At 50.7% G+C, this 21573-nt stretch overlaps 3 protein-coding genes across 5 annotated transcripts in view; 2 read left to right on the forward strand and 1 right to left on the reverse strand.

Moving 5' to 3' along the window:
• Positions 1-10061, forward strand: part of Samd4b (sterile alpha motif domain containing 4B) — a 27053-nt gene extending 16992 nt beyond the window's left edge. For 2 of the 3 annotated variants that reach the window (XM_005371282.3, XM_026778063.1), the window contains exons 3-12: positions 1360-1599; positions 1993-2102; positions 2243-2329; positions 2942-3260; positions 3537-3622; positions 3954-4072; positions 5533-5731; positions 5867-5990; positions 7692-7775; positions 7982-10061. In XM_005371282.3, the coding sequence (XP_005371339.1) occupies positions 1360-1599; positions 1993-2102; positions 2243-2329; positions 2942-3260; positions 3537-3622; positions 3954-4072; positions 5533-5731; positions 5867-5990; positions 7692-7775; positions 7982-8010 (1397 nt within the window). In that variant the 3' untranslated portion in view covers positions 8011-10061. The remainder of the gene's footprint in view (positions 1-1359; positions 1600-1992; positions 2103-2242; positions 2330-2941; positions 3261-3536; positions 3623-3953; positions 4073-5532; positions 5732-5866; positions 5991-7691; positions 7776-7981) is intronic. The other variant, XM_013355196.2, reaches the window with a different exon arrangement.
• Positions 10062-10097: 36 nt separating this feature from the next.
• Paf1 (PAF1 homolog, Paf1/RNA polymerase II complex component) lies at positions 10098-16640 on the reverse strand. The gene is made up of 14 exons (XM_005371280.3): positions 16331-16640; positions 15924-15953; positions 14810-14902; positions 14429-14550; positions 14277-14343; positions 14102-14203; positions 13912-14017; positions 13770-13838; positions 13582-13685; positions 13247-13363; positions 13032-13160; positions 11047-11152; positions 10858-10948; positions 10098-10775 (listed from the first exon to the last, which is right to left on the reverse strand). The coding sequence occupies exons 1-14, from the start codon at positions 16375-16377 to the stop codon at positions 10351-10353; spliced, it is 1608 nt and encodes a 535-aa protein (XP_005371337.1). The 5' UTR covers positions 16378-16640; the 3' UTR covers positions 10098-10350.
• A 240-nt stretch (positions 16641-16880) lies between these two features.
• The window catches only part of Med29 (mediator complex subunit 29), a 5377-nt gene continuing 684 nt past the window's right edge, over positions 16881-21573 (forward strand). The window contains exons 1-3 of the mRNA XM_005371284.3: positions 16881-17147; positions 17873-17931; positions 18085-18169. Of these exons, the coding sequence (XP_005371341.1) occupies positions 16935-17147; positions 17873-17931; positions 18085-18169 (357 nt within the window). The 5' untranslated portion in view covers positions 16881-16934. The remainder of the gene's footprint in view (positions 17148-17872; positions 17932-18084; positions 18170-21573) is intronic.

The following is a 21573-nucleotide window of genomic DNA, read 5'->3' on the forward strand; positions in this document are numbered from 1 at the left end:
TTTTTTGAGAGAGGGTTTCTCTGTGCAATAGCCCTGGCTGTCCTGGAACTAGCTCTTGTAGATAGGGCTGGCCATGAACTCACTGCTTCTGCCTCCTGAGTGCTCGGATTAAAGGCGTGCGCTGCCACCACCTGGCTATACCCAGCTTTTCTTAATTTAAGTTATTCTGCCTTCCATTTGCCTCTGGGCTTTTATCTTTCTCTATTCTATATACCTCTCTTTCCTTTTTATTCCATGTCTGATTGTGTGGCTGGCCCTTCTTTTCTTGTTCCTTGATCCCCTCTTCCCAGAGTTCTCCCCCTATTTGTTCTCTTTGCCTGTCAGCCCTGCCTAGCTATTCTCCTGTCTCGCTATTGGCCGTCAGCTCTTTATTAGACCATCAGGTGTTTTAGACAGGCACAGTAACACAGCTTCACAGAGTTAAACAAATGCAACATAAAAGAATTCTAAGCCCGGCGGTGGTAGCTCATGCCTTAATCCCAGCACTCGGGAGGCAGAGGCAGGCGGATCTCTGTGAGTTCAAGGCCAGCCTGGTCTACAAGAGCTAGTGCCAGGCAGGACAGGCTCCAAAACCACAGAGAAACCCTGTCTCGAAAAACCAAAAAAAAAAAAAAAAAAAAAAAAAAAGAGCTAGTTCCAGGACAGGAACCAAAAGCTATGGAGAAACCCTGTCTTGAAAATAAAAAAAAGAAAGCCTAAGAATTTTGTTATCAGTATGAAGGAAGCCACCAGGATCTAAACAGGCCAAGTTTGCATATTTGGAAGTGTCACTGTCTAGTTGAGTGCGGTGGCACATGCCTGTAATTCTATCACATAGGAAGATCACTGAGTTTGAGGTCAGCCTGGCTACAAATTAAGAACCATCTCTAAAAAGCCCCCACCCATAAAAAAATCAGCATGGCTGCTGTAAGGAGAGGGGGGCTGCATGCCTTTAATCCCAGCATTTGGATCCCAGCAATTGGATCTCTGTGAATTCAAGGCCAGTCTGGTCTATAGAGCGAGGAGTTCCAGGACAGCCAGGGTAGAGTAACTCTGTCTCGAAACCAAAAAAAAAAGGAAAGGGGCTGTAAGTGGTGAGAATGAAGGGAAGAATCCAGTTAGGCATGCCAATAATTCCAACCACAGCTACTGGAGTTTAGATGAGAGTATGAGCAAAGTAATGGGGCAAGTTCAGAGGAATCTGGCAGCAAGCTGGGAAGTTGGGTGTCTGGTGAGAAGCTGAACAATACCTATGGGCAGTGCCCTTAGGCCCCTTGGCTCCTTCCCTTCCACTTATTAGATTACAGGATTGAGCTGGCCATGATCTTTTTTATGCTCAGATCCCCCAACCTGACCTCTTGCTTTTCCTTTTCTGGCCAGGTCTCCCCTGCCAAATCCACCCTAGCCCGCTGAAGCGCTCCATGTCACTCATCCCTACAAGCCCCCAGGCCCCTGGTGAGTGGCCGAGTCCAGAGGAGCTTGGGGCCCGGGCTGCTTTCACCACGCCCGACCACGCACCCCTCTCGCCACAGAGCAGTGTGGCCTCCTCTGGCAGTGAGCAGACGGAGGAGCAGGGCTCCAGCCGGAACACTTTCCAGGAGGATGGCAGCGGGATGAAAGGTGCATCCAGAGGACAGTGCCAGAACCCTTCTCCAGGGCATGGGGCGGGCTGAAAGGACAGAAAATTGCTGTAGCTGCCACCTCAGGGAGGGGACAAGTCTGAAGGCAATAGATAGCCCCTCCCCTCACAGGCAACCGGAACTCAAGATAATTGACAGAAGAAATTAAATCATTGAGGCCATACTAGCAGCTCAGTGGGTCAGGTGTCTGCTGGGGAAGAATGTCTGAAAGGGCCTCACTAGGCCAGTAGAGGTAGCTTCTGATCCCAACCCATCCCAACTCACTGGAGTTTCTAAGGTTATTGGTGACTTAGGCCTGATCTTTTCCCCACAACTCCACCACCACCAGTATTCATTATTCATCTCTTGACCTACCCTCCCTCCTTTTCCACAGATGTGCCCTCATGGCTCAAGAGCCTCCGCTTGCACAAGTATGCTGCTTTGTTCTCACAGATGAGCTATGAAGAGATGATGACCCTAACAGAGCAGCACCTAGAGTCGCAGGTGAATCCGAGGGACTACTGGGGAGGTATTAGGCCAGCACCATGGGTGCTGTCAAGCCTCCTCTGTCCCTGGTCTCTGTTGGGACACCCCATGTACCTCACCAGTATCCAGCTTCCTGTCTCCTTCTGTCCTCATCACAGAATGTCACCAAAGGTGCCCGGCACAAGATAGCCCTGAGCATCCAGAAGCTTCGTGAAAGACAGAGCGTCCTCAAGTCCCTAGAGAAGGTAAGTACCTAGGATCCGCATCTTCCAGGCAGGTGGAAGGCTTTGGATCAAACTTTTTGGCAGCTCCCTTGGCTTCCTCATTCCTGCAGTCTGATTCTGGTGGCCCCAACCTTGGGCAGCTGGATTCCAAAGACTTTGAGCAAGTTGTCATCAGAGGACTCACTTAGTGCTGCCTGAGAGGCTTCCTTCTGCCCTCTCCCTCTGTTCCCTCCCTGTCCTGGTTTGTGATTCAAGAATGTCTCCATCTTTCAACATTAGACACGATAGGTTTTTATTTTGTGGGTGAGTTGCAGATGTACAAGAGATCTTTTCATTTTACTTTCTTTCTTCTCAATCCTGCATCTGCTTTATTTATCCTCCTCTCTTTTCCCTGCTGCCCTCATCTGGTTCTTCCTCCTCCTTGACTGTCTTAGTCTGATTCTCTGCTTGCTTCTTGAAGGGAAGAAAGAGTTTTACCTGGCTGAAGAGCCAGAACTTTTCTCATCTGACCTCTGTGTTGGAACCTTGCATACCATGTGGGCTTCTCTGACCTTTGTGTGACCACGCTTGTGTGGTCATTTTTTTGTGCCACCATGAGGTCTGTGCCTAACGTAGCTACATCCTCCCTTGCAGGATGTGCTGGAAGGTGGCAATCTGCGGAACGCTCTGCAGGAGCTGCAGCAGATCATCATCACCCCTATCAAGGCCTACAGTGTCCTTCAGGCCACCCCTACTGCCAAGGATGGGGGTCGGGGGGAGCCGCTACTGCCAGGTGCTGAGCCTCCCCTCACCCATCTTGGAACAGACAAGGGCACTGAGGCCAAGGACCCTCCAGCTGCAGAGAACTATCCTTCTCCACCAGCTCCAGCTCCCACTGATAGCAGTGAGCCAGTCCCAGCTCCCGTCGCCGATGGAGACATCCCCAGCCAGTTTACACGGGTGATGGGCAAAGGTGAGAGCAGCCAGTGCCTAGCACAGAATCCTGAAGCAAAATACTAAGTGAATCTTAAAGACCTTAGAGGTGAACCTTCAGAGTAGCTGAAACTAAGTGGGTCTAAACCTCTGCCTGCAGGCAACTCTGGGCTGATGGTACTAGCCCTTGCCTTCAAAGCCCAAGATTGAGACTCACCCAGCCCAAGTTTCTTGTCCTTCTGCACCCACCAACTGGTACTGGGTAGACTGCAGTGGGGTGTTGTGACTAAGCTCTGTCCTTTCCCATGTTCCTCAGTATGCACCCAGCTGCTGGTGTCCCGACCAGATGAGGAGAACATCACCAGTTACCTCCAGCTCATCGAAAAGTGCCTGACTCATGAGGTAAGACCTTCACTAGGCTCCCAAGAGGGAAAGAGACTGCTTTACCCCTCTCAGAGCCCATAGTGCACCAGGGCCCAGGTTCCAGTCCATCCTCTCCAGTGTTGCCTTCAAAGGTTTCTCAGCTTTTGTACACACCCTGTGGGAAGAGGCCACCTCCCACCTGTTCTTGGTGCCCGTACTTGTCCAAGTTTCCCATGTCACCTCACAAAACACATCTGCTGGTTCAAGGCCTTGCCCCTTGTTCACAAGGAGAGATGACTGCACTTAGTCTCCCTCAGCTAACCTGTAAGCATGGTCCTCTTTTCAGCATCCCCCTTCTCCCCAATTCTAGGCTTTCACAGAGACACAGAAGAAGCGGCTGCTGTCCTGGAAGCAGCAAGTGCTGAAACTCCTCCGGACATTTCCGCGAAAAGCTGCATTGGACATGCAGAACTACCGGCAGCAGAAGGGGTAGGTGGGCACCTTCCTAGGCCCATGGAGTGTGGCATGTGGGTGCCTAAAAGGATGATTGTGTTTGGAATGGACCCCCTACTATACTTACAGAGTTTCTAGAAAATCAAGGTGATATACAACTTAAAAGAGAAAAATGAATGCCAGGTGTGAGGGTGCACACCTTTAATCCCAGAACTAGGCAGGCAGAGGCAGGTTTATCTCTGAATTCAAGGATATTATGACTGCATAGGGAAATCCTGTCTCAAATAAATTTTAAATTAATTAAAAAAAAATTTTAAAAAAGGGAGGGAGAGAGAAAATGGATGGTTGTGATAGCACAGGACTTTAATCCCAGCACTCGAGAGGCAAAGGCAAGTAGATCTATGACTGAAGGAATGGGGAGGTGGGATTCTTGGAAAGAGACTGATTTGTGGAAAGGTGCTGACATTTGATCATCCTTGAGAAAAAAATTCCTAAGAGATAGGGCTCTGAAGAGGGAGAGCTGGTCTTTAGTCCAGAGAAACTTCATTAGGGGAGATGTATCATCATGTCCATAGGCAGCCACAATGGGGCTTTGAAGGGACAAAGAGAGCCTTCCTTTCAAATCTGGAGAACAAAGTGGAGTTCTGACTCTTACCAGATTCCAAGGGAAGTGGGCAGCTTTATGCCACATGATCAGCTTACATACTATAGAAGTAGGTAGTAGGTGCTTTGCAGCTGCCAGAGGGAGGCCCAAGATCACGCACAGCACAGTGCTCTTTCAGCTCTTATTTATGTTTGGGGGGGGCACACGTGCCATAGTGAGGATCACAGGACAGCTTTTAGGAGTCATTTCTCTGGGTTCCAGGTATCAGACTCTGGTCCATTGGTCTTGATGGCAAGCACCTTAACCTACTGAGCCTTCTTGTGGACCTAGTGTATACTTTTATCAGCTCTGTCTCCCAGAGAGAGAGAGCTACAGGGAGTGTGCCCTGGCTTGTGGGAAACAGCAAAATAAGGCAGCCAGAGTCTGATCCAGCAGTTAGAGCACAAGTATGCAAGGACTGGGGCCTTGTGTTCAGAGAGCTCGCCTACTGTGCTTGAGGCCCTGGCTCTGTCCAGCACCACAGAAGGGAAAGAGCAGGATGCTGGGGTGGCCAAAACCCAGCACATATCTGTGGAGTAGACACTACTCCTGGACCTTTGTCTCCTTACCTATATACAGAAGACTCTGGGGTCCTTTCTCACACCAGACAACACTTCCCCCTGGAGAAGTGACATTTGGAGAACTGCTTTGAGGGTACAGCAAGGAAACCTCTATGCTCCCTATATCCACCTTGAGTCAGGAAGAGACAGGAATGTAGGGTGCAAGGACATGATCAGGGAATTCTTGCTCAGAGAAGATTGGGGTTTTTGTCCTACCCACTGGAGTTGAGGGAAGAACAAGAAATAAGGACCCTTCTGCCTAAGCTAACACCTTGCCCTCTGCTCTCTGACAGCTGGGCATTTGGCTCCAACTCACTCCCCATAGCTGGCTCTGTGGGGATGGGTGTGGCCCGGCGGACCCAGCGGCAGTTCCCAATGCCTCCTCGGGCCCTCCCACCTGGCAGGATGGGCCTCCTGAGCCCTTCAGGCATTGGGGGTGTCTCTCCTCGACATGCCCTTACCAGCCCCAGTCTTGGGGGTCAGGGCCGACAGGTGAGCCGGCTAGTATGGAAGTCCAAGTACTTCTGGGTTTAGGGTGGCGGTATCTGGGATATGTGTCTGTGCCTCGGCCCTTGGGCCTTGGTCTCCCCTACTCATCCTGAGACTTTCTCCCTATGTTCTATGCAGAACCTGTGGTTTGCCAACCCTGGAGGCAGTAACAGCATGCCCAGCCAGAGCCGCAGCTCTGTGCAGCGCACTCACTCGCTCCCAGTCCACTCGTCACCCCAGGCTATTCTCATGTTCCCTCCAGGTGAGGTGCTTGCCTGTGGCATTCAGACTGGCCTGCCTCCTCAGGTGACTTTTGTCTCCTCACCTGGGTCTCACATCCACTCCCCCATCTGAATTTGTAGCAGGTCTCTCCAGGCTGTGCACCATCTCCCTGTCTTTATGGAGGTGTTTTTCCTTCTGTAGCTGTTAAGTCTATTGGGACTCTCCCCTCTGCTGACATGCCTTTTCTTCTATGCCATGGTCTCAGTGTTGGTATTGATTTGTCGCCGTCTCCTTTAGGGTTTCACTTAGTACTCAGAAGGGGTTGAGTCTGAGAGGTCAGTGAGGGTTTCGTAGAGGAGATTGTAATCTGTCAGCCCACCTATGTTCTGTCAGAGGTCAGTGACCTCTGGAACCAATGACTCTACCTCTTAAATGAGATACTGTGGTAAAGGGTGGTGAAGGTGGACTCTTTCTCCTCCGCTCACACCAGCCTGGAGGTCAGAAGGGGTGAATGGCAGGTGGCAGATCAAAGGTATGCTAGCTCTGAGTCCCTGCTTGACTGGACAAGGGATAGTGGCTCCTGGCTGGTCTTCAGCATGCTTGGGCTAGGCATGACATCTGTGAGAGGAAGCTGGCTTCAGTGGGCTGCTCTGGACAGGTTTTTTAGATTTGCAGGTGACCTAAGTTCTACAGTCAGAAAGTTTGTAGCCAGTAAAGTTTCTGAATTGATGAGACACTGTAGGCCTCCAACTGTGGTACCAGAGAGACTGTGTTGGTCCAAGGGCTGGCCTTGGTGCACTGTGAGCATATATTGTATAAACGGTATTAGGTGAATGGGTGTGCCATGGGTGCAAAAGGTAGGAATTTTTCCAGGCAGTGTATTGATCTGTCAAGCAGCCTTCCAGCACTTGTTGGATGGAGCCCTCTTTGACACTTGTGGGAAGGGTGCTCAGATTTGTTCTCATCTCACCAGTTACCAATCAGCTACAAAGAGTATTCAAGTTCAAAGCTTGTTTTTAAGAGAGATGGGGTCTCCTTAGGACCTAATCTCAGGGTTTATAGATGGCTGGGGGTGAGAGAGATGAGACTTGAGATAGGAGTCAGACCATAGGAGTAAAGCTCAAAAACTCAGTAGTTCTGAGATGAGGCACTTGGTGTGTTTCCCAAGCTCTCTTGCAGGTGCTAAATAGGTCCTTTTGAGAAGTGTTTTGAGGATAGGCTTCGTGGCTGCTGTCCTCTTCAGGACTCCTGTTCATCCTGCTTGGCGTATATCCTGTCTGTAGGAACAAGTCCAAGTGGGCACAAGAAGGGCTTTAGCTTAGCTTTTACACCAAGCATAGAGGGTGGGCTATTAGTCTGCAAGAAACTGCCCAGTGTCTAGGGCAGGTGCCCAGACTGCCCAAGGCAGCTTGGAATCCGTGTCCATAATAGTCAGAGCCTATATGTGGCCTCCAGGAATGCTCCTTCAGCTTCACATCACTTCCTCTGTCTGAAAAAATTTGGCTTTTTCTGCATTGCCAAACTCCTACCTTGGCTGTCTCTCTGCCTTCTTTGTGATACCCATAGGCCTGTGTTTGTCTCTTCCCAGCCATGTCTTCTACCCCTTTTGTATGCATGCTTTTTGAACTATTTATCTCTTGGCCCCAGCCCCATGCCAGCAATCTCTGTTCCCCATTCCTTCCTTCTTTCCATTCTAATTGGTCCTCTCCTCACAACCACCATTCTCTTCTCTCCCATCCAGATTGCCCGGTACCTGGGCCTGACCTGGAAATTAATCCCACCCTGGAGTCTCTGTGTCTGAGCATGACAGAACACGCCTTGGGTGGTGAGCATTTCCTCTTCCCCTGACCTAGCTCCCACCTACCCAGCATCTCCAGCTCTGAACCCAGCAACTTGGAGCCATCCTGAGGGTCCCAAGGGGAGGCCAGACTCCAGGGAGGGCCTGCCTGGGATGACAGGCTATGTGAGTGCCTTTCCTCAGGCCTCCCACCAGCTCCTGATCTTCCTCCCTTCCTCCCTTTCTTACCACAGATGGGACAGACAAAACCTCCACCATCTGACGGGACCCACAGTCCAGCGCACTCATAGGCTCCCTGGGCGGCGGGCGGGGGCCATCCCCCAACAGGCTTCTTCTCGGCAGCGAGAGGGTGGGCTGGCGCAGCTATACATTCTGATATTTTTCTACTCATCCTCTTAACTTTTGTTTAACATTGACACATGCCTTGCTCACTCCCAGGCCCATTGAGGGATCTCGACTGAGGCCAGGGATCAGAGAGGGCAGCCGGGGCAAGGGGCAAGGACTGGCCAGACTGCCTACCCCTTCCCTCCCCAATCTCCCACCAGCCCTATCCCACCCCTGCCTCCTCCTAGACTGCTGACACCTGTCCTTCCCCAAGAGAGCAGACTTCTTAGAGATACTGACCACCACCTTGTGCAGCCTGCCCTTCAGAAACATGACAGTGGGGGAAGCAGTGTGGACAGCCTGCTCACCAGTATGTCACTGGAGAAGAGCCCCTCTCCCCTGGTTTCTACCCTTCATCATTTCTATCCCAGACAGTCACCATCTTCCTCCCCCCTCTTCCTTGCCCTGTTTATCAGAGGTTCTCTACAATTAATTTCTTAGGCCTATTTAAGATACATATTTATATAGTTCTTAACGGTTTTTCTCTGATCACATTCCCTGTCATTTTTAGAATCCCCAGGCCTCTCTCTGAGCCAGGACAGTGGCAGGGGGAACCTGAACTTTATGAGAGGAGAGGGCAGAGCCCCCTCCTCCAGACCCCCTCGCCCTTCCCCATCCCAGCCCTGGCTCCTAGATGCAGAGGTTGAAGGTGGGCAGCCCCGGGCCCGCAGTGAGGTCAGGAAGTCTGTTGCCTTAATGTCCCTTTCCCCCACCAACATAACCCTTCTCTGCTCCCCAGGTCTGTTAGCAAAAGATTTGTGGGTTGGAACCAGGGAAAGGGGATTGTTGGGTTTTTGTTTTCTTGCCTATCCCCTTTCTGTCAACCTTCCCCTACCCCCATTATGTCATGACCTCATGTAAGTGGAACACTATATCATAACCCAGAGGTGCGGCCCAGCCTGAGTCACACAAACCCTCTGCCCCCCATTACTGATGAGGGCTGGTGCTGTGGCCCAGGAGGGAGGGAATTTGGGGGTTCAGGCTGTGGGGAAGCCAGGGTCCCCTATTCCAAACTCCTCTTTCCCCCCTCAACCTACACCCTCATTGGGACATTCTCAAGCTTTTCACATGAAAAGGAAAAAAATGTTATTTTTAGATACATTTTATGAATAACTTTTGTTATGAATATGGCTGGTAACCATTGTGTATGTTATTAAAGATACAAAATGTTGGGAAAAAAACAAAAAACCAAAAAAAAAAAATTGAAAACCACAGCCTTCCCTGCACTATCAGCCCATCCCCCAGACCTCGCCCCTGCCTCCTGGTCTTTGGACCTCCCCTGCTCTGAGCCCAGGGAGGAAGAAGCCAGGGGGTGGAGTGGCAATGGGGACCTGCCTGTGGTCCCCACCACCTCGCCCAGTGCCGGGCTGGGCGGGGTGTCAGGTGTATTTATGTACCTCTTGCACACTCATCAACCTATGCAAGTCCCCACCCCGGCCCTCCAGGTTTCTGTGCCTTTTGCTCATTCCCCTCTAACTCCCAGGCTTCTCCGGCCCCTCCCACTAACTGTGGGAAGTGGGGTGAAAGGCCACCTGTTTGAAATAAGCAGGTTTCCTCTCATGGGACCCTCACCTCCACAAGCTGGTCTAGTCTTGTCTTGTTCACTTCCCATCAGGGTGACTGACCCTGCTTGGCACTGGAAGGTGGTAAGGGATACATACCCCCCCCAGCGGGAGGTGAGAGCTTGCCCCCCCTCACCTGACAGCAGAGTGCAGGACGCAGGCGGCCCCACTCTGACAGGCAGGACCCTGACCCTCCGACTCCCGAGCCCTCTCCATGGTTTCACCCTATCCTACCCACTTCTGTCCCCAGCCCCACTGGCAGAATCAGCTTTGAGTAACTGTACATTTTCTCGCTGTTGGAGAAGACTTATTTGTTGGAGTTTCAATTGTTAATGGTCTGGGCTTATTTTGGAAAAAAAAAAAAAAACAACAAAACCTAAAAGATTGTGAGTTTTGTTACAATGCATTTCCTGGGAAATCCATGGGGCCTTGATTTTGTGTGTCACTTAAGTGGAGATCCTTAAACACCTGGGGGTAGGGATGGGCTAGGTGAAGGGGAACACAAGCTCTGGGAGGTGAAGTCAAGAGAAGTTAGCTTTATTAACAGCAAAGACTGAGGGGTGGGGATGAACAAAGGGCTCACAAAACAGACAGCTAGAAAAGTGCTTCCCTGCCCTAATGGTGTCTGTGCTGGCCTCCTCTGAAGGCCTTGAGGCTCAGTCACTGTCACTGTCAGCCTCACTGGAATCAGAAGCTGCAGCTTCACTGCCGTCCTCCTGAGCTGAGTGCTCACTGCCACTGGGGAAAGGGCTGGCGCTCCGGCTGCGGCTCCTACTCTGGCTGCGGCTCCGCTGGCCACCCCCATCACTGCCACTGTCAGAGTCATTGTCACTGCCCCTACGGGCCTGCCCTCTCTCCTCATCATCAGAGTCAGCATCATCTTCTGAATCAGCATCACTACCGAAAATCTCTTCTTTGTCCCGAGCAGCACGAGCTTCATCCTCACTGCTCTCGTCCTCGCCGCTGCCACTCTTGTCACTTGCTTCGTCCCTGTCACCCTCCTCTCGGTCACTCTCACTGCCAGAGCGCTCATCCTCACTGCCTTCCTTTTCACTACTGCTGCCCTTCTCATGCTCCTCATCTGCAAGGAAGCAGGGACAGGTGAGATCCCATTGCCCACCCTCCAAGGGCCCAGGGCTCCCCAGATGTGACCCGTCCTTTACCTGAGCCCCCAGCTTCTTTCTCTTCAGCCTCCATCTCCTCTTCCTCCTCTTCCTCTGGTTCGTGGTTTTCCAACTGAGCCTTTCGTGCCTCCTGGAACCAGTGAATTGGGAAGATGGAAGATGTTCTGACCCTGTCCTTACCCACCACTAACCTCCCTGTGGGTGTCCGGGGCCAAAAGAGCTTGTTACCTGGGCTTCTAATTCCTTTTCGTTCATGTCACGGTGTTTGACCACAAGCAGAGCATTGGTACCTGACTGAACCCCAGCCTTGGCCCGACGCTTACTAAGACGGACCCTGCAGTGGACAGTTGTAAAAGGTGGAAGGTCAGTTAAAAACTACACTAGGGGGCTGAAGAGACGGCTCAGAAGTTAAGAGCACTGGCTGTTCTTCCAGAGGACCCTGAGTTCAATTCCCAGCAATCACATGGTGGCTCACAACCATCTGTAATGATACCTAATGCCCTCTTCTGGCCTGTAGACAGAACAATATACATAACAAATCTTTGGGACCAGTCTCACTTGATACCTGGTTCCCTATCAATGTATGGCCCAGAGCATATCAGAATACAGAATAACATACATGTACATGGGAATTAAGGGCAGTTAATGTCTCTGATTTGATTTGCCCAACTTTAAGGGGTTTCTTTTAAGATACATATACTTTTAAGTGAATGGTGTTTTGTTTGCATTTATATGTGTGTACTGTGTATGCAGTGCTGCTAGAAGAGGGCATCAGATTCTCCTGGCAACTAGAGTTAAGCAGTTAGATGCTGTGTGAGAACTGGGATAAGAACCAGGATCCTCTGGAAGAGCAGCCAATATTCATTGCTGAGCAATTTCCCAAGGCCCCTTGCCCAACTCTTTTTTTTTTTTTGTATTTTTTCGAGACAGGGTTTCTCCGTAGCTTTTTTGGTTCATGTCCTGGAACTAGGAACTACCCAACTCTTAAAAACAAGGGAATGGGGGGGCTGGAGAGATGGCTCAGTGGTTAAGAGCACTGGCTGCTCTTCCAGAGGTTCTGAGTTCAATTCCCAGCAACCACATGGTGGCTCACAACCATCTGTAATGATATCTGGCGCCCTCTTCTGGCACGCAGGTACACATGGAGGTAGAATGTTGTATACATAATAAATAAATCTTAAAAAAAAAAAAAAAAGCAAAAAAAACAAGGGAATGGCAAATTTTGGGTTTCTGGCTTTTAAATAAGAACACCACAGCAGCACTATAATGAAGCTGGATTGTAATAATCACTTAGTGCTGTCACTCTGCCTGTTTTGGTGTGTCCGTCCGTTCCCCCACCCCCTTGAGATAGGGTTTTTCTGTAAACAGTCTTGCTGTCTTGGAACTCTCTATGTAGACCAGGCTGGCCTCAAACTCTGAGAGAGATCTGCCTATCTCTGCCTCCTGAGTGCTGAGATTAAAGGCGTGTACCACCACTGCCCAGCTACCCCATCTGTTTTCACATCTTCAGCTAGACTCCAGGATCAGAGCCTGTCACCTCTGTACTGAACAGAAACTCAAACCACAGCCAACAGGACAAGTTAGCTTTTAGCCCTCAAAGAATTCTGAAGTGACACTCTTGCAGTTATATCTAATATTTCATTTAAAACCTGCTGAAGGGTTGGTTGGTAAAGTGCCATGGTGGAAGGAGAAAACTTTCCTCCAAGTTATCCTGATTTCCGTATGCATGCACACAAAATAAGAGCAACAGGAAAACAACTGATAGCAGCCCTCAATGAACATAAACACATCACACACAAAAACCGTTGAAACTAGGAATGTATCAATATCAGGGGACTTGCCTACCATGTGAGAAAAATGACCATGTTTATATCCTGTATCATGAGAAGATTTTCTTTCTGGTTTACGGTATCAGAACCAGGTCAAGCCCACATTAATAAGCATGCTCCTGCTGCTTGCACAAACAGAGCAAATCCTTAGGTACATATGACCTCAGAGTAGTTATTGTGTGGCCTCAAAAACCACAGGGCTAGCAGAGCAGTAGTGCACACCTTAATCCAAGCACTCAGGAGGCAGAGGCAGTTGGATCTCTGAATTTGAGACCAGCCTGGTCTACAGAGAGAGTTCTAGGTCAGCCAGAGCTACAGAGAGAAACCCTGTCTTGAAAAACTAAGAAAGAAACTACAGGGCCAAACTAGTGAAACAGTGCTGACCTGGTCTCCAGTTCATTGTAGTAGACCCCGTCGCCCTCCCGAAAGATGAAGAAGTAGTTTTCCTCATAGCCCTTACTGGCCTTGTTCTTCACATTCCAGTTGTATTCCCGAGCAATCTTGTAGTCATACCTGTGGAGGAGGTACAGGGTCAGCCCCATTTGTTCTGAGTAGTAAATGGTACACACTTGAGAATTATTCCAAACCCTAACCCTTACACATCATCTGGTGCATAGTCCATCTCTTCCTCCTGGTCCCGTTTTCGTTTCTTCAATGTCTCTTCCACAGGTAGAAAATAAGCCACAAACTGGTTCCCTTCCTCATCCATCATGCCCCTGGTTGTGGGGAGAAGAAAGTAAAGGTCAAAGGCAAAGAAGTAACAAAGCTGGGTGTGGTGAGACATGCCTGTAAATTCACCTTTCCAGAGGTTGAGGCAAGAGGAATGCCAGGAGTCAGCCTGAGCAACAGGGTCATACCATACCCTATTTCAAAAACACCCAAATGGGAGAGAGGCAACAAGCAGCAGGCCAAGGTATAAAGCAAGACCACTGACCTGATCATGGCCTGAGACATCATCTCTAGTGCAGCTGCCCCACTCGTGTCCTTAGGGGCTGGGTCTGAATCAAAAATGACCTGAGCACATGGGTTGATCCACATCTGGGAAATAGAAGACACTAAAGTTAGTATGGACTGATTAGGCACAGGAAGTTGACCCTGCTTCCTTCCCATCCCAAACCTGACCTTGAAGTCTGGGAAGACAGGCATGACCTCCACTGGTGTCACTCTGGGCTTGCTGTAATGCTGGGAGATCTGTTAGAACAAAAAGGGTGAGAAAGGAAGAACCTGAGGCGCTCTCTTGCTTTTATCCCTTTCCTCCAATTACCGATTTCTGGGCATCTTCAAAAGTCTTCTCAATAGCTGTAATCTGACTGTCCCTGTCTTTGTATATTTCTTCCTCTGTGAACTGCTGCTTCACAGAAACCCCAATCCTAGAAGTGAAGAGAAAGTTGTCAGGGGCCTCTGGACATCTCTAAAGTCTTGGCCGCTTCCCCTACCACTTGTTTGTTACTTACTTGACCTCAGGCTTCTCATTGGAGATGCCATATCTGTTGAACTCAGTGGAGATATACTCTGTCTTCCGCATCCATGGTACCACCTTCGCGTGCTGCTGAGATCTGGAGTAGACCAGGCACCTCAGGGTCCCATGCTTGGCAGAGCCAACCCAGTATCCATATGGTACCACCTTACCTCTTAGAGCTGGTGGGAGCCTGAATCTCCTCTTCCAAAAGCTTCTCATCAGCTGGATCCAGAAGAACTAGGGAGTGAGGGGCAGGACTGTGAGGGATGCCCAGGCCTGCCCTTGCTGGCCTAAAGCAGACCCTCCCTGTTTCCTCACACACCATTGGGATCGATGCGATAGGTGTCAGGGTTGATGAGATCAATGGTGACCCCCAGGTCAGGCTCAGTCAGAAGGTCATGTTTGTGCTGTTTCTCCAAAGAAGTTGCTTTATACTGAACAAACCTGGGTGGGAAAACATGCCTATTATTTCCTGATCCACCCTCATCTACCACATCCTCCCTTCTTAGAAGCTAAGCCTCTATGGAGAGGAACTCATTGTTTCCAGCACTGGCAGCTTCTCAGAGGAGTATCACATGCTGCTTTGTCTACTAGTATCTATGGAGCACCTATGTGCTGGCACAGGGAGAAAGATGCAGTAAGTACTCCTTACCTTCAGGGAACTATTTCTTGGTAGTTTTTCCATCCTTGAGCTCAGTCTTACCTGTTCTGGTCGAAGGGGTAGGTGATGAACTTGGGGTCAAATGGGATGTCTGGAAGACTATTGCAGTATTTGACTCGACAGACCACTCCAGACCTAGGGAAACAGTGGCTGCCTCAAAATTAGGTCTCACAAGCTTGCAGAGGTGACTCAGCAGTTAAGAGGGAGTACTTGTCCTGTAGACAAGTTCCATACCGGGCTGCTGACAACCACCTGTAACTCCAGATCCAGGGGGATCTGACATCTGGGCCTTTGTAGGCAGTTGCACAAAACATGCAATAAGCCAGGCGATGGTGGCGCATGCCTTTAATCCCAGCACTAGGGAGGCAGAGGCAGGCGGATCTCTGGGAGTTCGAGACCAGCCTGGTCTACAGAGCTAGTTCCAGGACAGGCTCCAAAGCCACAGAGAAACCCTGTTTCGAAAAAACCAAAAAATAAAAAAAATAAAAAAAAAACATGCAATAATAGAAACAGCTGAAGTTGGTGGCACAGGCTTTTAATCCCTGCACTCGGGAGGCAGGCAGACGGCTGAGAATTTAGGCTAATGATGGTTTACATAGCAAGTCACAGGCTAGTCAGGACTATAGAGTAAGACTGTCTCAAAAGAAAGAATTGCTGGGCTGCTGGTGGTCTTTAACCCCAGCACTCAGGAAGCAGAAGTGGGCAGATCTTTGAGTTTGAGGCCAGCCTGGTCTACAGAGTGAGTTCCAGTTACACAAACCCTGTCTCAAGTTAAAAATTAGGAATAATAATTTTTAAACAATAAACAGCCTCACGATAAGACTGTCAGCAGGTAAAGGCATCTGCTGTCACGCCTGAGGACCTGAGTTTAATCTCTCATACCTATACCTATAGTGTGGAAAAAAATGACCCTATAACTACTCTTTCGACTGCCACACATAGCCTAGGTATGTGTACACACGATTTAAAAAAAAAAAAAAACAAAAACCTAGGCTTCTGCTGCTGGGTATGGTCACGATAGCGAGTCTGAGGTCATTCTAGGCCACTTTATGAGACATTCAAAAGCACGAAAGAAAAAAAAAAAGGCCCCCAACCACTCTGCCAATGCTGCCAACGTCCCTGTTCCACCCCTCCAGGAAAACGTAGTGGGGCTCACCTCTCAGGCAAGGTCCGGTGGGAATTGGGCCTGGGGGGATTAAGAAAGAGAATGTCAAGGGCTTGACAGGTGTGTGCAAAGAAGCGTCCCGGAATTTCTGAAGGAGTGACGCTTTCGCGAAAGAAGGCAGATGCTCGATCCCCTTAGGACGGAACCCCGCATGCTTCACTGAAATGCGCTGAGGACTAGGTCCCTTCCTGAGACTCCCCAAGGTGCAATTCCGGAACTGGATGGCAGAGAACCAGGGAGTGACCACAGAGGCCTAGCAGAGGCCGCCCCTCTCTCAGGGGTGAACACTACACGGCATCGCGAGCCGACCTGAGGGAACCAGCGATTGCACCCCTCGGCCTAGTCCCCGGCTAGCAGCTCACAGCACAAAAGCAAACTGCAGGTGGCAGGAGACCTACCTGTGGCCATCTTCCCGCTGGGCCTGGGTCTGGATGGTGGGCGCCATCGCGACCAGGAGACGGCGGCGCGGACTGCGTCCTCGCTAGCAGCGGGCCGACGCGGAGGGGCGTGCCGACTTCGAGACGCCGGATCTGAGGCCAGGCCCCGGTGGGCGCCGGGCTCCGCAGGTAAAGGCGGGATGAGTTGGACCGGCGAGAAGGGGTCGGGCGAGCCTCGTAAGCCTCAAGAAAAGCGCGGGCAGCGCCGGCCACGGACTCGCAGCTGCCGCCCCAACAGCCACCGAGACGCTGACGAGCAGACAGGTAGCCTCAGGCCGCAAGGCCTGCGGGGAAACAGAGTGCGGTCAGTCTCTCGCACTGATTGGCAAGCTGGAGGCGAAGGGGCGGAGCGAGGCGAGAACCGCTCTTGTGATTGGTGGAAAGATATCCCAGTCTCGGCCTCGGTTTTGAGACGGCAAAGGCGAACACACATCCTCTCCTTTCATTGGCTAACCTGTCTGGGAGGCGGAGCTAACTAGCAAACTAAGCCCGCACACTGAAGAGGCGGAAGACAGACTGGAGCAGACGCGCTTGTGACGTACATCCGGCGTTCTACCTGAGGAAAATGGCTGCGCCCCAGCAGCAGGCTTCGGCGGTTTCCTCTGCAGCGGGTGTGTCAGGTCCGGGTTCTGCCGGTGGCCCGGGTCCCCAGCAACAGCCGCAACCGACGCAACTGGTGGGACCCGGCCAAAGCGGGCTCCTGCAGCAGCAGCAACAGGACTTCGATCCTGTGCAGCGCTACAAGATGCTCATCCCGCAGCTGAAGGAGAGTCTCCAGGTAATGAACTGCACTGCGGGGAGCGAGCGGGGTTTGGCGGGCGATCGAGAAGATGCGCGAGGTGTTGCAGGAGAGATAGACAGGGAAGCGAAGTTAGATTTGCTGTCAGTGTGTCTGTGCCCAACCAAAGCGAGGCTCTGTCCAGCCGGTCGTAGTGGTGCAGGTTTTAATCCCAGCACTCGGGAGGCAGAGGCAGGGGGCGATCTCTGAGTTCGAGGCCAGCCTGGTCTACAGAGCGAGACCCTGTGGAGAGAGAGAATGAGAATGAATGAGAGAACAGAATTGTAGCCGGGTTTGGAGGCGCACGCCTTTAATCCCAGCACTCAGGAGACAGAGACGGGCGGATCTCAGTTCAAGGCCAGCCTGGTCTTCAGACTTAGTTCCAGAATAGCCGGGGCTGCTCAGAGAAATCCTGTTGAGGTTTGAAGGAGAAACAGCCCTGATCGTTGAGTCCTGTGCAGAAGACCGGCATACGTATCGTTTCTAGCAGAGCTGACTGGTAAAGAGTATGTCGGAAGTTGCTGGTGAGAGTTCCCAAATGAGAGCAGGCCTCTAGGAAAATGTCGGCAGAGATTCCTCTGGGGATGGCAATGAGCTTTAGTCTGTATTATCAGGATGGAGGCTCCAGCTGAAAAGAAGGCCTGAGGCTCTCGAGAGTGCAGCTCCGCCTCGGGCGACATCACCTCCTACATCTTACTTTTCTCTCATTATCTTTTGAAAACTAGACTTTGATGAAGGTTGCAGCCCAGAACCTGATTCAGAACACTAACATTGACAATGGACAGTGAGTAAAGCCCCTCTCCCCACCTCTGCCTTAGAAGCCCCTCCCCCACTGCCCCACCCCCACCCCCAGTCTGTGGTCTCTAATTCTGCACTGATGCTGGTGTCCCAGAGATTGGAAATCATTTCTCAAACAGCCTTTTCTCCCTGGCCGTAGGAAGAGCAGTGATGGACCCATACAGCGATTTGACAAGTGTCTGGAAGAGTTCTACGCTCTCTGTGATCAGCTGGAACTCTGCTTGGTAAGGAACTTTCTAGATGCTTTTGTGACCAAGCTCTGATTAATTCCGCACAAGAAAAATTTTTTTTTGTTTGTTTGTTTTTCGAGACAGGGTTTCTCTGTGGCTTTGGAGCCTGTCCTGGAACTAGCTCTGTAGACCAGGCTGGTCTCGAACTCACAGAGATCCGCCTGCCTCTGCCTCCCGAGTGCTGGGATTAAAGGCGTGCGGCACCACCGCCCGGCACAAGAACATTTTTGTTTGTTTGTTTGTTTAGTTGGTTTTTCGAGTCAGGGTTTCTCTGTGTAGCCCTGGCTGTCCTGGAACTAGCTCTATAGACCAGGATGGCCTTGAACTCAGAGGCCTCTGCCTCCCTAGTGCTGAGCTTAAAGGTGCGTTCCACCACTGCCTAGCAACAGTGTTTTTGAGCTGTTTTGAGATAAAACCACTCAGTAATACAGGCTCTTCTGACACTAGTCTGTAGAACAGGCAGGCCTCAGACTTTGGAGGCAGTGATTCTCCTGCCTCCAAATTCTGAGCGTGTTGAGATGACATGCAGTACCACAGCTAGCTCATCCTCAGTCACTCGGTCATCCATCGTCTCTTCCTCTGAGACACACGTGTCCTTCAGCTGATTCTTACCCTCACAGGCCTTCTAGTTCAGTGAAGTGACAGATATACGACCATAGAGGAACAGGTCGGTGTGATCAAGGGTGTGGTGACAGGAGTCTGGACCAGAGTGGTGAGACCTGTGTGGGACGAGGACGTTTGGGAGCGTGCGGAAGCCTGGAGTAGGGAGAGTGACAGAGAAGGCTGCTCGCGGACCGGGGAGCTCCACCTGACAGTCTGCCTGGGAGAAGGGCATAGGGGGGGACCTGTGATGTGAGCATGGCTGATTGCTTTGTGGCAAACCCAGGACTCTTGAGTGGGCAGGCCGAGAATCAGGTGCGGAGCATAGGCCAGGTCCATGGCCATATGGGGAGGTAGTGTAGATGGAAAGTGTTTGCTATGCTAGCAGTAAGGACCTGTTTGCTTCCTAACACCCACATAAAAGCTGGGCGTGGCAGTGCGTGCCTATAATCCCAGTGCTTGGGAGGTGGAGATAATTTGATCTTTGAGGCTCAGTAGCCAACAACCCAGTCTAATTGACTAGCTCCAGGGTACAGTGAAAGATCCTGTCCAAAAGGGAGGGGGGCAGGTCCTGAGGAACAACATATGAGGTTGACCTTTGTCCATGCTGCCTCATCCACACGCACACACACACACAAGTTCCCCTAAGGGTCCAAGCCTGCTGGTGTAGTCCTAGTTTCCCAGCTGTTTAAGAGGCTGAAGCAGGAGGGCCAAAATTCAAGACCCGACTGGGTGAGTAGGTGAGATCTTGCTTTAAAGGGAAAAGAACTGGGCATGGTAGCTTGTGTCTGTAATCTTAATAGTTAAGAGACTGATGCAGGAGATCTACCATGAGTTCCAGGCTAGCCTGGGCTAGAGAAAAATCTATTTCAAAAGAAAAAAAAAAGCAAGAAGATTGGTGATGTATCTGAGTGTTAGGGTTTACCTAGCACAAGTAAAGCTGTAGATTGAATCCCCAGTACTACACTTACCAGTCAGTTCCCCTCAGAATGTCAGGAGACTCATCTGAGGTGTATAGGCTAGGTCTCATTAGACTCTGGATAAAATCCAAGTGCAAGCCGTGCAGAGGTAGTGCACGCCTTTAATCCTATCAGAGACAGGTGGATCTCTGTGAGTTTGAGACCAGCCTGGTCTACAGAGTGAGTTCCAGGACAGGTCCCAAAGCTACACAAAGAATCCCTGTCTCATAAAAACCAAAAACAAACAAACAAAAAAGAACAGCTAAAACTGGAGGTGGGAGCCCCAAGGAGACAGTCATGTTTGCACTGTGAGGAAGGAGGAGGGGCAGATAGAAATAAAAAATAGAAGCTTGCCGGGCGGTGGTGGCGCACACCTTTAATCCCAGCACTCAGGAGGCAGAGGCAGGCGGATCTCTGGGAATTCGAGACCAGCCTGGTCTACAAGAGCTAGTTCCAGGACAGGCTCCAAAGCCACAGAGAAACCCTGTCTCGAAAAACCAAAAAAAAAAAAAAAAAAAGGAAATAGAAGCTTGAAGGCTTTGCCAGGCCATCCAACTGCTGGACTCTGGGGAAGGGGTTTCCATGTGAGAGCCGGAGCTATAGTTGAAATTAGGAAGCATGTTAGATGATTTCTGGAGCTGTTCACCACCTAAAAAGGGCACAAGAACTGAAGCGAGGTTCAAAGTCCAGCGTGGTGATGCAAGCTCACTAGCCACATGGTGGGATGGGTACCATGACCCAGGTTCACTGCAAAATCCAGCCCTGACCACCCAGCTTTGTGTGTGTGTTTGAGAGGGAGAGGAAAAACAGAAAGAAACAAGCTGGCCTAATCCACCTCCCCGTGGCTGGGAGTGTAGGCATGTACCCTACGCCCGGCTCTTATCAGGGTTTCTGCTGGCCTCAGCAGCACTGTCTAGCTAGGAGAAGGACACTGCAGTCTGACACACAGAACAGCTAATCGGAATAATGTTGCAAGATGGAATTACTTTGGCTGGATTAGAAGGACTACTCCTACCAAGGGAGTCTGCTCTAACAAGGCCTCACAAGAAGCAGCAGTTTGGGGAGAGGGTGGGAGGCAAGGGGCAGAGGTACAGGCCCCATCAGTGTACAGAGAAGGGACCTGAGCGGCGGGGGGTGGGGGAGGCAGGATAGAGTGCTGCCCCCAAGGGAGAGGACAACCACTAGGTGCGGGTGCCATCCAGGGATTGGCACTCAAGCCTGGGGTTTAGGACAGGCACAACAGCAGCTAATGTTCATCGGTTAGGACTTAAAACAGTGTAGCGGCAGTACCATTTCACACAGCTGTTCCATTCTCACCAGACAAGAGAGGTGCCTACTCAACCCATTTAAGGAATTAGGCATGATGTTACACTTTTTTAAAGATTTAATTATTTATTTATTATATGTACAGTGTTCTGCCTGCATACATGTCTGCAGGGCAGGAGGGCACCAGATCTCATTATAGATGGTCGTGAGTCACCATATGGTTGCTGGGAATTGAACTCAGGACCTCTGAAAGAGCAGCCAGTGCTCTTAACCTCTGAGCCGCCTCTCTAGCCCAACACTTTAAATTTTTCTAAATTATTACATTTTGCTGTGGGCAGGGTGTGCTTGTGCACATTGAGAGTTCAGAAGATGCCCTGCGGTAGTTGATTTCTTTTTGCCTTCCGCTGTGTGAATCCTGGGCAAACAGGACCCAGTTCATCAGGCTTGGCAGCAAGTGTCTTTCCTATAGAGCCACCTGTCACTAGCCCGTTGTGTACACTCATAATCCTAGCTCTCAGGAGGATAAAGTTGTCGGGTTTAAAAGTTTGAGGCCAGCCAGGCGGTGGTGGCGCA

The sequence above is a fragment of the Microtus ochrogaster genome, unplaced genomic scaffold (assembly GCF_000317375.1).
Source record: "Microtus ochrogaster isolate Prairie Vole_2 unplaced genomic scaffold, MicOch1.0 UNK103, whole genome shotgun sequence".
Lineage (NCBI taxonomy): Eukaryota > Metazoa > Chordata > Mammalia > Rodentia > Cricetidae > Microtus > Microtus ochrogaster.